This window comes from Rhamphochromis sp. 'chilingali' (assembly GCF_963969265.1).
Source record: "Rhamphochromis sp. 'chilingali' genome assembly, chromosome: 2".
NCBI classification, from domain to species: Eukaryota; Metazoa; Chordata; class Actinopteri; order Cichliformes; family Cichlidae; genus Rhamphochromis; species Rhamphochromis sp. 'chilingali'.
Window position 1 is genome coordinate 51,232,667 of NC_137930.1, and position 13,351 is coordinate 51,246,017.

At 39.1% G+C, this 13,351-nt stretch overlaps 1 protein-coding gene across 11 annotated transcripts in view; it reads right to left on the reverse strand.

Moving 5' to 3' along the window:
- srpk2 (SRSF protein kinase 2) overlaps positions 1-13,351 on the reverse strand; it is a 75,773-nt gene that overhangs the window by 29,526 nt on the left and 32,896 nt on the right. For 3 of the 11 annotated variants that reach the window (XM_080874681.1, XM_080874674.1, XM_080874677.1), the window contains exon 1: positions 10,112-10,257. The exons of the other annotated variants lie outside the window; for them this stretch is intronic. In XM_080874681.1, the coding sequence (XP_080730807.1) occupies positions 10,112-10,200 (89 nt within the window). In that variant the 5' untranslated portion in view covers positions 10,201-10,257. Of the gene's footprint in view, positions 1-10,111; positions 10,258-13,351 lie in introns of those variants that run through there. 11 annotated transcript variants of the gene reach the window in all.

Sequence of the window (13,351 nt, forward strand, 5' to 3'; positions counted from 1 at the left end):
TTTCCTCCCTCAGAACCACACCACCGTGTGTGAAGTCATCCAACCCAATACTGGTGTTTGATGAAGAAGCTCCCAGTTACAGTGGTACCAGTGTTGCCAACTTAGCAACTTTGTCACTATATTTAGCTAGTTTTCAGACCCCCTTAGCGACTTTTCTCTTATTCAGTCAGTTCTTCTTTTACTGTTATGCTGTTTTGTCGATCACAAGGTTTAAAACTACTAATAAACAAACACACACACACAAAGTAACTACTCCTGAGGGCCAATTTCGGGTCACTTTTGCTGGTCCAAGCCAAAGCAGCAGGGTTGGAATTGTGACATTACAAAAAACAATAATTGCTAAAATAAATTTAATTTGTAGTTCTAAATAAATTCTAAATGCATTTAGGACGTTTTTTACTCACTCTATGTCTCTTCCACGATGTTATTTCTCTCTCCAACAACCTAGGTTACAATTACATTAGCATGTCCAATTATGCAAATTAGGCTATGACGTCATTTAGCGACTTCTAGCGACTTTTAGGACAACCAATAGCGATTTTCCTTACTGAGGAGTTGGCAACACTGGTGCTACACACCGAAAGCGATAGAAGCAACCAAAGAGTCAGGTTTACATGTAAAGTCAATGGAGGAGCGCGATGAAGCGCGACTGCGGGTCCCGCGACAAATCAGAAGCAGATTTGCGTAGCGAAAACGCTTTTCTGTCTGATTCGCGCGAACAATTAGCGCGACTAAAAAATATGCGCTGCATTTTATGTGGTTCATTTTGTGCATTCGCGCTTATAGCATCTGCTGCTCAAGTTGGAAAAATATGAACTCCAGTCTAGTCGCACCACGACAACCAACCAGGTAATGGAGTCACAGCATCAGCAGGGCATGGATACTGATAAACACCTGAGCTACATGACACCAGCTGTTCTCTATACAGAGACAGGAATTAAAAAAAATAAACATACATATGCAACATGCTGGGATTAGACAAAAAAAAAAACAAACCTTCACTCACTATTATCAGTGCTAGGAAAAGGGAGTGAAAAATCTGCACTTAATCTTTATTTTTCTTCGGAAGCTTTGCCTTGTAGAGAGCTCGCTGTTTGAATGATATCTCTGGAAAACTGAATTAGACATCAAAGCAGAGGCCAGCAGAAGCCAAAACACTTTGTAGTCAGCATCACCTCACGGTACCTTCAGCATGATCAGATGCTAAAATTAAGGCGAAAAAAAACAACGAAACAAACCAACAAACACACAAAGCCGTAGCTTGTGAGCCGTTATAAAAATGTGGTCACAGGCAGAGACACATGATGGAGCCTCTTGGTATGTTGCCACGGCAACTGTAGAGCAAGGAGGGGTGGTGAGTTGGTGGTACTCCGGGACTCAAAGCGTTGATGAGATTGGCCAAAACACATGCATGCATACACAGATACACCGTGGCAGCTAAAGGTGACAGATAACTTGGCATTGAAATTTGATTAGTATTTTACAGCTGTCTCTCTCTTACACACGCACACACAAGCAGTCGAAGGCTGTGTCCTTGCAGTAGGATGCTACTTCTTTATCAAAGCAGTCACGTAGAGTGTCGTACATCACATCTATAAGATCAGTGCTTTTATACGGCCCATCTTGCCATTGGCTGCACAAACACTTAGCCCCCATAACTTTCTGGAGCTGAGCCAGGCAGTAAAAACACAAAGAGCAGAGACGCCAGAGTCTGAAAGACGGGCAGAGGAGAAACCATGACAGAATACAGAAGTAACCAGCAGACAGAAAAAAAACACAAAAACAAGAAACAAAGAAAAAAAAGAATCAGAAAGGTGAGACGAAAAAATAAGGAAGAGAAATAAACAGAGACCGAGAGGCAAAGCAAGAGGCAGACAGCCAGAGGGACAGAAAAGGCAGGGAGACAGTCAAACAGATTATGCAGGCAGTGCAGAGACTGATATGGAGAGACAGATGAGAGACATATAGAAGAAGAAGGTTCAGCAGAGAGAGAAACAGGCAAACATAAGCAGGGACAGAAAAATAGAGGCAGAAAGAGAGAAGAAGGCCGACAACAAGAGAAGTTAATCTGAACAAAATGGAGACATAAACAGAGAAAAACTGAGAGTGAGAAGAGAGCAGCTCAAAGAAAGGAAAAAGACAAACAGCCTTGTCCTTCAACACCAAAATGCAGCTAAAGTCATTACTGCCAAAGACACGCACACTCTGATATTTGTGTGCTTTTTAAGTAAAAAGTGAATTTACACAACATTCTGATCTTTATTTTTGTTATTACTGCCTAAGTTGTCCGTAACATTACTGTAAAACGTCTGTAAACTATGTGCCACATCTGGCATTTTAAATGAGTGACTCTTATCCAATAAGTGTCCAGGGGTATCAGGCCAACCAGTCAGCTGTGATTAGTCTCCTCCCTAAGTTGTTAAAGGTGTCCTAATCAATTTACTTCACTAATTGGCACCAATTTGCACACTAAGACCACAATTTGCTTCCAATTCTACCGCACGTATGGGAAGTAGCTGCTGTATTTTTAGCCCTCATCATTATTTTCCCCTGATACTTTTACTCTGGATGTAGGTTGATTTTCACCCAGATTTCATTTAACATATTTTTGTGTAAACGCAAAAACAGTATGCTGCTGATTTTAAATTAGCCAGTTACTGTGTGGTTTAAAACATCTTTACATCTTTTTAATTCCTTGTGCAATCTCGTTATCGACATACTAGCGCCCAATGCTAATATTATCATTAAAATGCTTTAAAGAACACTCAGTGGATCCCAAATTAAGCTAAATTAGCAGCAATTATTTCACAGTTCCTTGTTACGGTGTTTATCAAACACAGACTGACATTTTTGGTGCTTCTCAAAGAGGTATTAGCCAGAGGCAAATAACAATTACATTTGTTTCAGCAATTATTGTTAACTGGTTTCTTTTACTGAAGCATAACACACATTGTTGTTCATGAAATGGTCACAAAATGGAAAATGCAAAGATTTTTTTCGGGGTCAAATAATCTAAAACAGACTTGTTGACTGTATTGGAGCAATCAGGCTTGCATGTGTAGTCACCGTCCAAATGACCATTATGAGGCAGGAAAAACCCCCTGAGGTTAAAGTCTACAGAAAATAACTTGCAATGAAGAAGAGGATATTAGCATGAGAAAAATGGCACACAGCATGGGGGAAACAATTTACAGAGCTTTTTGAATGAACTGTGTCATTATTAAAATGCATTTTAAATGATAAAAATGCAGGAAATAAATAAAAATAAATAAATTCATGTTTTTGAAGTTTTCGGTGCATGTTTCTGTCTCCAGTAACTGTCTGTTCTAGATGATTGCCTTGTATTAATATCACAGATTTACTGTCATGTGAAACAGTTTTTATGTATCGGGACTGTGCCACCTCTATGTCTTATCCTGATAATTCCTTTATTGGGACAAACTTCAGGCTCAAAACTCTCTTTTTCTAACTCTATTCTGGAATTACGTTTTTCTGAAAAATGTTCATTTGAAAGTATATCTAAGAACATCACATTCAATCTAACTTCTTTTGTTATTATGGGTTAGTAGAGGTGGTAGGAGGTGTACAGTAATCACATGAAAGTAAGAACCGGCATGGTTTGACATATGGCATTCTGATTGTTAATTTTAAATGTTCAATTGCCCTTTCATTTTTGAGCTTGGTGCATTTAAGCAGTACTGTAAAGGTTTCGGACCATTGTTCTTACCCCCACTACAAGCATACCACTTACTTGTTAAGTAACTGTATATTGTAAGAGGTGCTGCTGCTGACTATCAGGATGACAAGGGCGTGTCTCAGTGCAATGTGGGAGAAGCAGCCTTTTGTGCGGTATATGTATTTTTGTGTTCGTATAAAAGAGGACGGTTGTATGTTTGTTCTGCTGAGCCCTACTCGCCACTCCTGCAGTAATTCATGCTTTAAACAGGGCATTATATGCAGTTTTCTGTGAAGTTTCTTTATTCTGTTCAAATACATCTGACTATATAGCACAGGCTGGGGCAGGAGTCCTTAAGGTTATAACCCTGTACTGTGGAGGTAAATAGGTGCAGAATTTGCCTCGCATCCTTCAACATTTTGTTACGTGTGCGAACATGCCCAGACTGCTTCCTGACATCCTCACCCAAGTGAATGTGTGTGTGTGTGTTCATGAGAACATATTTGAGCCCACTAGGAAATGCACAGCCCTTTTTCAGTCTCAGCATTTCCACACTCCCACCCTACAATGGCATTTATAGAGCCAGTGTTACATTTTCAACAGCCCAGTGCACTGGATCCAGTGTGATTTATCCAGACATCAGTTTACAATTGAATTTACTAAAGAAAACATTTCAATACGCACCACTACTGACGTACACATCAATTCAAATTCTGTTCTGGCCTAAAACAACACTGTAAAAAAAATTACACTTTAATTTATCATTAAATAATAATAATAATAATAATAATAATAATAATAATACTATCCTGTTGGTCACTTCTAGCAACAACAGATCTTGATGCTAGTGTCTGAGCTCCATTACACCTTTCTCCTATTTGAAAAACTCCACAGGTAGGTGACTGAAACTGGGATTCCACCAAACACTCTTTACCAATTGTGAAGCAACTTTCCTGCCAGTAAATTCCCCATCATACCACAAATTGCCAACATGTCTGAGCATATTTACAAAAATATAAGGTGAAACCTCGCCCAAAGACAGCAGAGATAGCATGACACATTAGCTTAATATTAGCTCACTGACCAGAAAAGAAAAAAGCCAGAAAACAAGAATTTTCTCAACCTCCCTTCCTTTAAGCCCTGATCAAGTTTAATTTTGAATATTTAAAAATAAGTTCAGGTATACCAGTCAACAAGATATTTAAGTCTAGACTCAAGAGTTCCTTGAGCACTGTATGTTGTAACCAGTGTATAAATTGTCAAATATGTGCCAGTATGAAAACTTTTATCACAGAGTTTTTCATCTGAAATTGCTGCTGGAAAGTTAATGACCCCATCAGTTTCCTTTTTTTAAACTTCAGTATGCAAATAATATCAACCAGAACTTCATACGTACACAAATAACGCTTGCAAAATGTAACAAGTAACTAACTTAACTAAAGTAAAATTGAAGACTTTGCTAAACAAACTGTGTAAGATATGAAAGTGAAGCCTCACAAGAAACAATTTAGATAATTGGTATATAAAATAAGAGAAAACAAATGTGTATTTTTTTTCTCTTTTTTCCTCATTTTTTGTATAATAAATGTCTCTCGATGGGATTTTAATGAATGTTTATGTGATACAATATTTAAATGAAACAAAAAGAGGAATATCAAACAAAAACAGTTAAAACCTGGTGCTTTAAATCTGCTTCATACCAAAGGCTCCTTACTAAAACTCTTCAACTTTAGTTATCTGCTTTAGACCTGATAAGACACCAGATACCATCTTTCAGTCTGCTGAGTCATCAGTTAGATCAGTGAGTCATTAGAATACAATCAGCGTCTGCGATTGTGAGAAAATATTTGAGAATCCATCTCAAGAGTCTGTACACTTTGGTATTTGAGCTGATAGTTCGTATTTATTGTGCTCCCATTTGAAAGGTTTGAGGCAACTTTCAGCAATGTGTGAAAATGACGTCAATGTTTCTGCCTACCCAGTCTTGGACTTATTTGTTCTTGCTTTTCTTTTCACAGAGACACCTTAACTAGTTTCCATTGGATTCCAGCCCTTGCACGTTGGGTGTTTTTGTTGCCCAATGGATTGTACATTTACTTATTTATGTTATAGTTTGTAAGCAAGCCCTTTATTTATTAAGGCTGATAACATGAGTACAAAAAAAACAAGGGAAAGTGAACAGGGACGAAAACTAAACTGAAACCTAAACTGGATAAAACTAACCTATGACAGCTGTGACAAAAGATATGAACATGATTCAGGGCAGGCGCACGCGAGAAGCTATAAGGAAAAAACATGAACATGGAACATGAGCATGACCTGGGACTTATAAATCAGGAATTATAGAAGAAACAAAAAGCTAGAAAGAAACTCAACTAAATCCTCACTAACAATAACAAAAACTTCACATGTTCCCAATATAATAAGAAATGAAAATACAAAATAAACTGAAAATGCTGGGTCACAGACGCAGCCCGTGACAGGTACTTTTTACACACGTATTGCATTTCAGAGAAATATGCATTGTATTTTTTCTTTTTTACTTGACAAATTGTAATTAAATAATACAACAGATAAAGTATTTCTAAACTACGATATAATCATTCTGAGCACTTCTTCAACAATGAAAAATATGTGACATTCAAAAATAAAAGAGTGAAGGGTAGAGCGCCTCTTTAAAGCAATGTCATACATTTTTGTCACTTAAATAATCTTTTTATTCTTTTTAATAATTCTAATAGCCACAGCCAAAAGACTATACATTACACCTTCCTCCACACTGCTCGCTGCCTTTTGATTGGCCAGTTTGATTGCTTCAACAGCACGTCTTTTGAGACTTTCTAACCTGGAATCCCCCCTACCAATTATTAATGACCACCACAATCATTGCTAACATGTCTCTGACCACTGAGAAGTCGCACGAAACAGCTGACCACTCTCGACTGCAAACTTGATGACTCATCCTTAAACATATCCCATTATCACCAAGGTAACAGGTATATTCCTTAGCAACAAGAACACAGTTCTCTACTTTCAAAACGATAAGGCGTGGGTTTGAGACCGCAGGTGTCCTTCAGCTCTGCTTATGCATTCCATTGGTGGCATCTCTACCTCTGATTGATTCATTGTTCATCTTTCACTCTCTCCTTCTCAGCCCGTGTTGGCAAGACCGCTGACTCATTCTCTCCTCTCCTCCGGAGGATCTGTCTGAGTGCAGAACTTAGATCTCACCGCTATTTTCAGGATGAGTCCTGACGTCACTGGCTGCACTTCCCCCACATCACAATCTCTGGCTCTAGCACGTTATAACTTTGCAGGATCCTGTTTCGTACCACCAGCCGTGCAGTATTATTAAGGTGCCTTCTGTGCATGTGGCTTCTGCCCAAACTATGCAACTTCTTCAGGAGGAGCTAACATGACAAATCAACAAGACAAAGAACAGACACAAAGCAGCCCATCAGCTCGCAAGCATTTTAAAAAAGCACCAAGCAGATTTACAGTAATGCTCCTGATGCTGCTTTTTTTAAATTCTGTGCGCTTCTTGTGAAAATCTGGCCTATTTTATATTTATGCCACTTAAGATTTGTATCACCAACTATTATTCCCAGAGCTTTTGTGCAACTTAAAAAACTTAAAATTTCTTCACATGGATCAGTAAAAGTAGCTTGGTAAAGATGTCAGCACTGACGCAATTTGAAAAACATACAATACCTTAAAGAATCTATGTGCTTTCCATAAACCAAAAAAAGACAGACACACTGCTACGTGCTCTCTTTCTGTCATTCTGGGCAAAAGCATCAGCTAAGTAGCCATCACTTGAGATGTAAGCCATAATTTGGTAACATCTCCTCTAATGGGTTTGCTATTTTGTGCTCTTCTGTCCATATTTAATCAAAACACCACAGCTGTCTATGAATAAACACTGAATCCCTGTGCCACAGAGTTCAAGTCCCATCAATTTATACTCACTAAACTAGCTGCTGGTAAAATTCCCCAGAGGGAGCTGATGGATACACGACCACACACACATTACATCCGCTCTATGCTAGAGCACATACATGAAGTAGAGCGTGCACAAACAGTATACACACAGGCACAAATGCAGACCCACACAAAGATGAAAGGCAACAAAATCCAGCAAACAGAATCAATGCAAATGCCGTACGGTGCACATATGCAGTGATGTTTGGTCACCAGAACACATTTGCAGCATTGAGTGTCTGTGGCTGCATGGAAAATTCTTTGACTTGGAATAAAATTTGCATTGAAAACAGAAACACTGCTATGTGGCTGGAGAGTTGACATACACATGCGTGTTCACACAGACGGCAGAGTGACACGGCTTTACTGCTATTTCCCTAACACAACGATCAAAATGTTCACCTCCCTAAAAACATCAATTTCATTAACATTTTGTCTTTTTGTGCATCAGATGTATATTTTCTGCAACATTTTATTTGAACTGAAAACTATTAGTCTGCTGCTCAGTTCAAAAACATCCAGCCACATGTTTTGCACACAGAGCTTCTGGGTACTGTATCTGCTGTAGCTTCAATTCAGCAGCACATGCTGAACGCTCTCTACAGCGCATTTACTTACTCTGCGTTCTATATTAAACATTCCAGTGACGACAGCCAGCCACAAAGCCCCTTATTGTGGAGGTAAAATCCGCCCCCAGCAAGTGATAGCATCAAAAGAAAGAAGAAGCTATGTGCATGTATGTAAAACACTACTACAGCACTGTAGGCACAGAGCACAGGCACAGAGGCAGCATGTGTGGGTTGCGTCACCAACCAGACTAACATATTAGCTGGCTGATGCTACTGACAGATGACACATATGTTGGTATTGGAAAATAGGTTGTTCATCATGAGACATTTTAAACCCTAATAGAATATATAATAGAAAAAAAGGCCTGTGGTAAATTTGCCCAACAGATCAACCTGAACTCTACTATTCCCAGTAAGAACCACAGCTGGTTTACACGTCTCTACAATTACAAACCTTTTAGGCATAGCAAGTTTGACAATATTAGCAAAGATGAAATGGCTCCGTCAGCCAAAAGAAGCAGATCATTATTAATGTCAAGCTGCTGCTACATAGGATGAATTTGCTCTTTTTTCTCTCTGAAAAGTCAGAGTGTCAAAGATAAAAAATACATCTTTTTGGGTTTAATACCCTACAGCTTTTTCCCAAAAATATAAATTAAGGAATTAATAATGACTTAAAAAGATATTTACTGTCCCTCCACAGCCTGCGTATCACTCACATGGAGCTTTACTCGTTAAAAATTGCCCCATCTTCAACTAGGTAACAGTACACGAGGCACAAGAGGTAATATGTTCCCATTTTATGGTTCGATGTGGTTAGACGGTTTTCTTGGTCTCGAATTCCTCATATTAGTTTAAATCATATCTCATCCATAAAGAACAAAAATCACAGCTTCTTAATTATTATACAATAGCACACTGGAAAAGCAGAGGTGTGATAAGATTCACATTTGAATGTCAAAAGGATGTCTCATAAATAGCAGTGATCACCTCGCTCTCTCTGGTATGACATATCCAAGCCTGCTTGCAGTTCCCCACTAATGAAATGACAGTTCAAATCAGCCTAATGAATGCAAAGACAAACACGACTGCACTAAATGAAAACCACAAACAAAGCTGAGCTGGGAAAAAACGCTGCAAACTTCCACGTTTTGTAAGAGATATTAATTTTTTAAGTATTTCTATATCACTCTGGAAAGAAACCCACTGCAGAAAATGTTTATTTAATGTGCAACAAAATCAAAGCACACCTCAAAGGCTTTATGGACTCAATTTGTTGTCCTAAATACACTGATCTGGCACAAAGAAAGAGAGACTTGATATTTTATCAAGCACGAAAAGCCAACCAAATCCTTATATTTGAGTTATTAAGTTATTAGTAATTTATTAGATTAGTAGATTAAGATTATGGCAACTGTTACAGCTATTTTTAAAAAAAAAGAATTTAAATATTTTTAACCAGTCCTACTGTTCTGGCTTTATAAATGTGTAGATGCAAATCCTGACAGTCGCACATGAATGATTTGGTCTCTCTGCATTGAATTTTTGTCTTATTGTTATTCTGGGACCAAAGCAAAGCTTCTGATCTCTCCTTGTCAGTCATCTTCCCATTTCTGTGTGTGAAAAAAACACTCACTCAACACGGAGCCCGTGCAAAGATACAAATCATTATTTAGCCAAATAATTCTGTCAATCCAGCTGGCCTTTATCACTTCCTATTACTCATTCTTTTCCACTTTACATGTTTTGTTGTTGTTTTTTTAAATAAAATATTAAATAAAAGACCTTAATCTGGAAACTTAGCCATACAAACTAAACCCCAGAATTTAGCCCATTAGTTCTGTCAATCTAGCACCCATTAGACACATTTTTATTCCCCTTCTACCTGTCTCGGAGGGCTCTGTGGCGCAGCCGGAGCGCACAAAGAGCCAGACCCCATCTCTTCTTAGTGGCAGGACATGAGCTAAACTCCATAGGACAAGTTTGAGAGATGGACGAATGGCTGAACAGAGAAAACAGCTCCAGCCTTCAGCTGCAGACTCACAGAACAGCAGTAGATGGACAAGACGAACCAAGCCTTGAATTCCAGCACAAGTCACATGGGGTTGTGACACCCCTGCTAAGATGCCATCTCAGTGCTCATCTGGTTGGGGAGTATGTGAGCACATAGCCACTGAAGCAAAAACATACCATAACACAGACTAAGCTACATCTATTATGTACAGCTTTTTTTTTCAGATCATGTAACACAGATATCACAAATGCAACACTGATGACCGATTACCATATCTTCATCCTCATCACTATTACAAACAAATAAAAATACACTGTAATATCAATTAAGATACTAAATAGTAATAGTAATTACATAGTAATAACATGAGTTGAACGTCTGTCTATTAGTATACCAGTGTATCTGGTGTCAATGGTTTCCTAACCCAACCCTGCTTTCACTTTTTAATTAAAAATAATGATCCATGTGGGCTGCCCCTTGGCCAGACTGGCTATCCATATAAACAAACTAAATTTAGAATTGATTACACAACTAAAATAAGCAGTTTAATATATACAGATATGCAGTTATCACATGACTGAGATAACAGGAGGTTTCTAAAAAAAAACAACCCAAAAAGTAAAGAAAACACTGATTATTATCAGGTTATTGGTTTAGTAATTTTCTTCTTATATAAAACAGAGTATTACCTTGTTATTATGGGGAGTGTTGCATTTACTTTTCAGATAACTAAAGAGAATATTCATAACAACTACATGCCAAGTTTACCACACCTGCTTCTAGCAGAGTGTGCCAGCACCAACAGGAAGACACAAAACCTACAGGACTGGATTACAAGACCTGGATCTATTCTGGATCTGACATCCACTCAGAATAACATCCAGTTCATTAAGTTTTCTTTGCAGCTTTCAGTTAAAGGTGGGGCAGGTAGTTTACAGGCACATACAGTCATATGGAAAAAAAAAGTTTCCACAAGACGCTACGCAGTCCTGTGAAAAAGTAACCCAATGATCCAGTAGCTCATGGAGCTGATTACAGCCAAACTAACCTGATTTGTCTTCTGTATGACTTTATCAGTCTCTCACTTCATTGTGGAGGAATTCTGTTCTGCTCTACAATGTTGCTTCAGTTCATTGAGCTTTGCAGATGTTTGTTTATGTTCACAATTTGAGAAGTAGCTCATCTGTTGAATGGCACCAGACGGAGTATCCGTCCCTCCCCACAATGACCCTCGGCCTCCAAGATCCTGTCACTGGTTAACCACTAATCCTTCCGTGGACCACATTTAATAGATACGGACCGCTGCAGACCGGAACACCCCACAAGAGCTGCAGTTGTGGAGATGCTCTGACCCAGCCATCACAATATACCCCTTCTCAAATTCCCTCAAATCCTTACACTTGCCCTTTTTTCCTGCTTCTAACACGTCAACTTTGAGGACAAAATGTTCACTTGCTCCCTAACATATCCCACCCACTAACACGTGCCACAATGAAAAGATAATCAATGTTATTCACTTCGCCCGTCAGCGGCCGTAATGTCACGGCTGATCGGCGTAACTTGCAGCAACACACAAAAACGCAATAAAAATATCACAAAGATCTTTTCACTGCTGAAAGGTCAGCTATTAACCTTTTTTATATCAATACAATATACTGATACTTGTTGTATCAGTACAGTATCACTGATATGAAATGCAGGATTATATGGAATCTTTGGTACACGGTTCAGAGCTGAATAACACCCCCCAACTCGGTGCTGATGCAGGAAAAAAATAAAAAATTCAAACAAGTGCTGCAGGTCAGGAAGACACAACAGCTGAACAGTGTTCTCAGACACAACAGATGAATGTTGTTCACAGTTATGCAGCCGACGCGTGACTCAATCCCACAGGGCAGCGTTGAGGATTGGGTGAACTGCGTGAATACAGGTTTGTGTGTTTGTGTGACTCTATCAGGGGACCAAAAAAAAAAAGTGGTACCTTCAAAAGCAAGCCCGCTATCTTTTCACACGCATGCATATGGTAAGCCACACAAACAAACACGCAGAGCACAAACAGGCTATTATCATTCCACTGCTTCAGCGCTGCAGCATCAGCGGAGATTAGTCCTCCGGTGACCTAGCATTACCCAGCACACTGCGCAAATCTGCAGAGAGCCATCTATCTTCTCCCTCCATCTCTCCTCGCCTCTCATCCTTCCCTCCCCCCCCTTCCCCAATCATCTTTATCTATCCGAGCCCCTCTCTCCTGAGGATTCTGCTGTTTTTTTGCTCTCTGTCTCTATCCTGGTCTCTTTCTCCAGAGTTCTCACTCTGGCTTTATCATCTTTATAATTCCTCTGCGGGATCATCTCTCTCCCAGGGCTATCGTCGTACCATGTCTCTCCACTCGCCAACCCCCCAAACCCTCCAAGAATCTCAAACTTTTCCCTACTCTCTCCTCCATGTCCCCCCCCTCTCTCATTCTTCCTCCATTTCACCCATTTCTGCTGAGTATAACTTACAGTGTCGTAGCAGTAAAATCGACTCCAGGAAGACTAATATGCTGATGGCAGATAGCTGTGAACTAATGAGAGGGAAAGGCCCTGTAGCTGCATGCTAACTATCTGCACTGCAGCTTGAGACGTTTTACAGTAAGATAGGGGATGTAAAGAAAAATGTTCTCCCTCGTCTTTTTCTGTTTCTCCTTCAGCAGGGACCTGTATCGTTATGGAACTACAGTGAATCGGCACTGTTAGTGCTGCTCGTTAGAATTAAAGGAGAGCAGGTTGCAGTAAACAATATATTAGCATTTCAAAAATATCATTTTGCAATTACAGGAAAGACCAAAGCAATATTTATTATCTCTCCCAATTAAAAAAAGCGTGTAGTTAAAGAAACAAAGAAGATCAAAATGTATAAGTAGCATTTTATTGCAACTGTATCTGTTAGTTACAGTTTCAAGTTTGCAGGAAAGAAACAGTCAACCTAACAGTTATGAAATATATAATAAGTGATGCACAACATCAGGTTCCAACAGGAAAAAAAAAAAAAAGACCAGAATCAACTTAACAGATGGCAGAGGGAGGTATAGAGCAGAAAAGTGAGGAATAGAAAGGACGAGAGATTGAA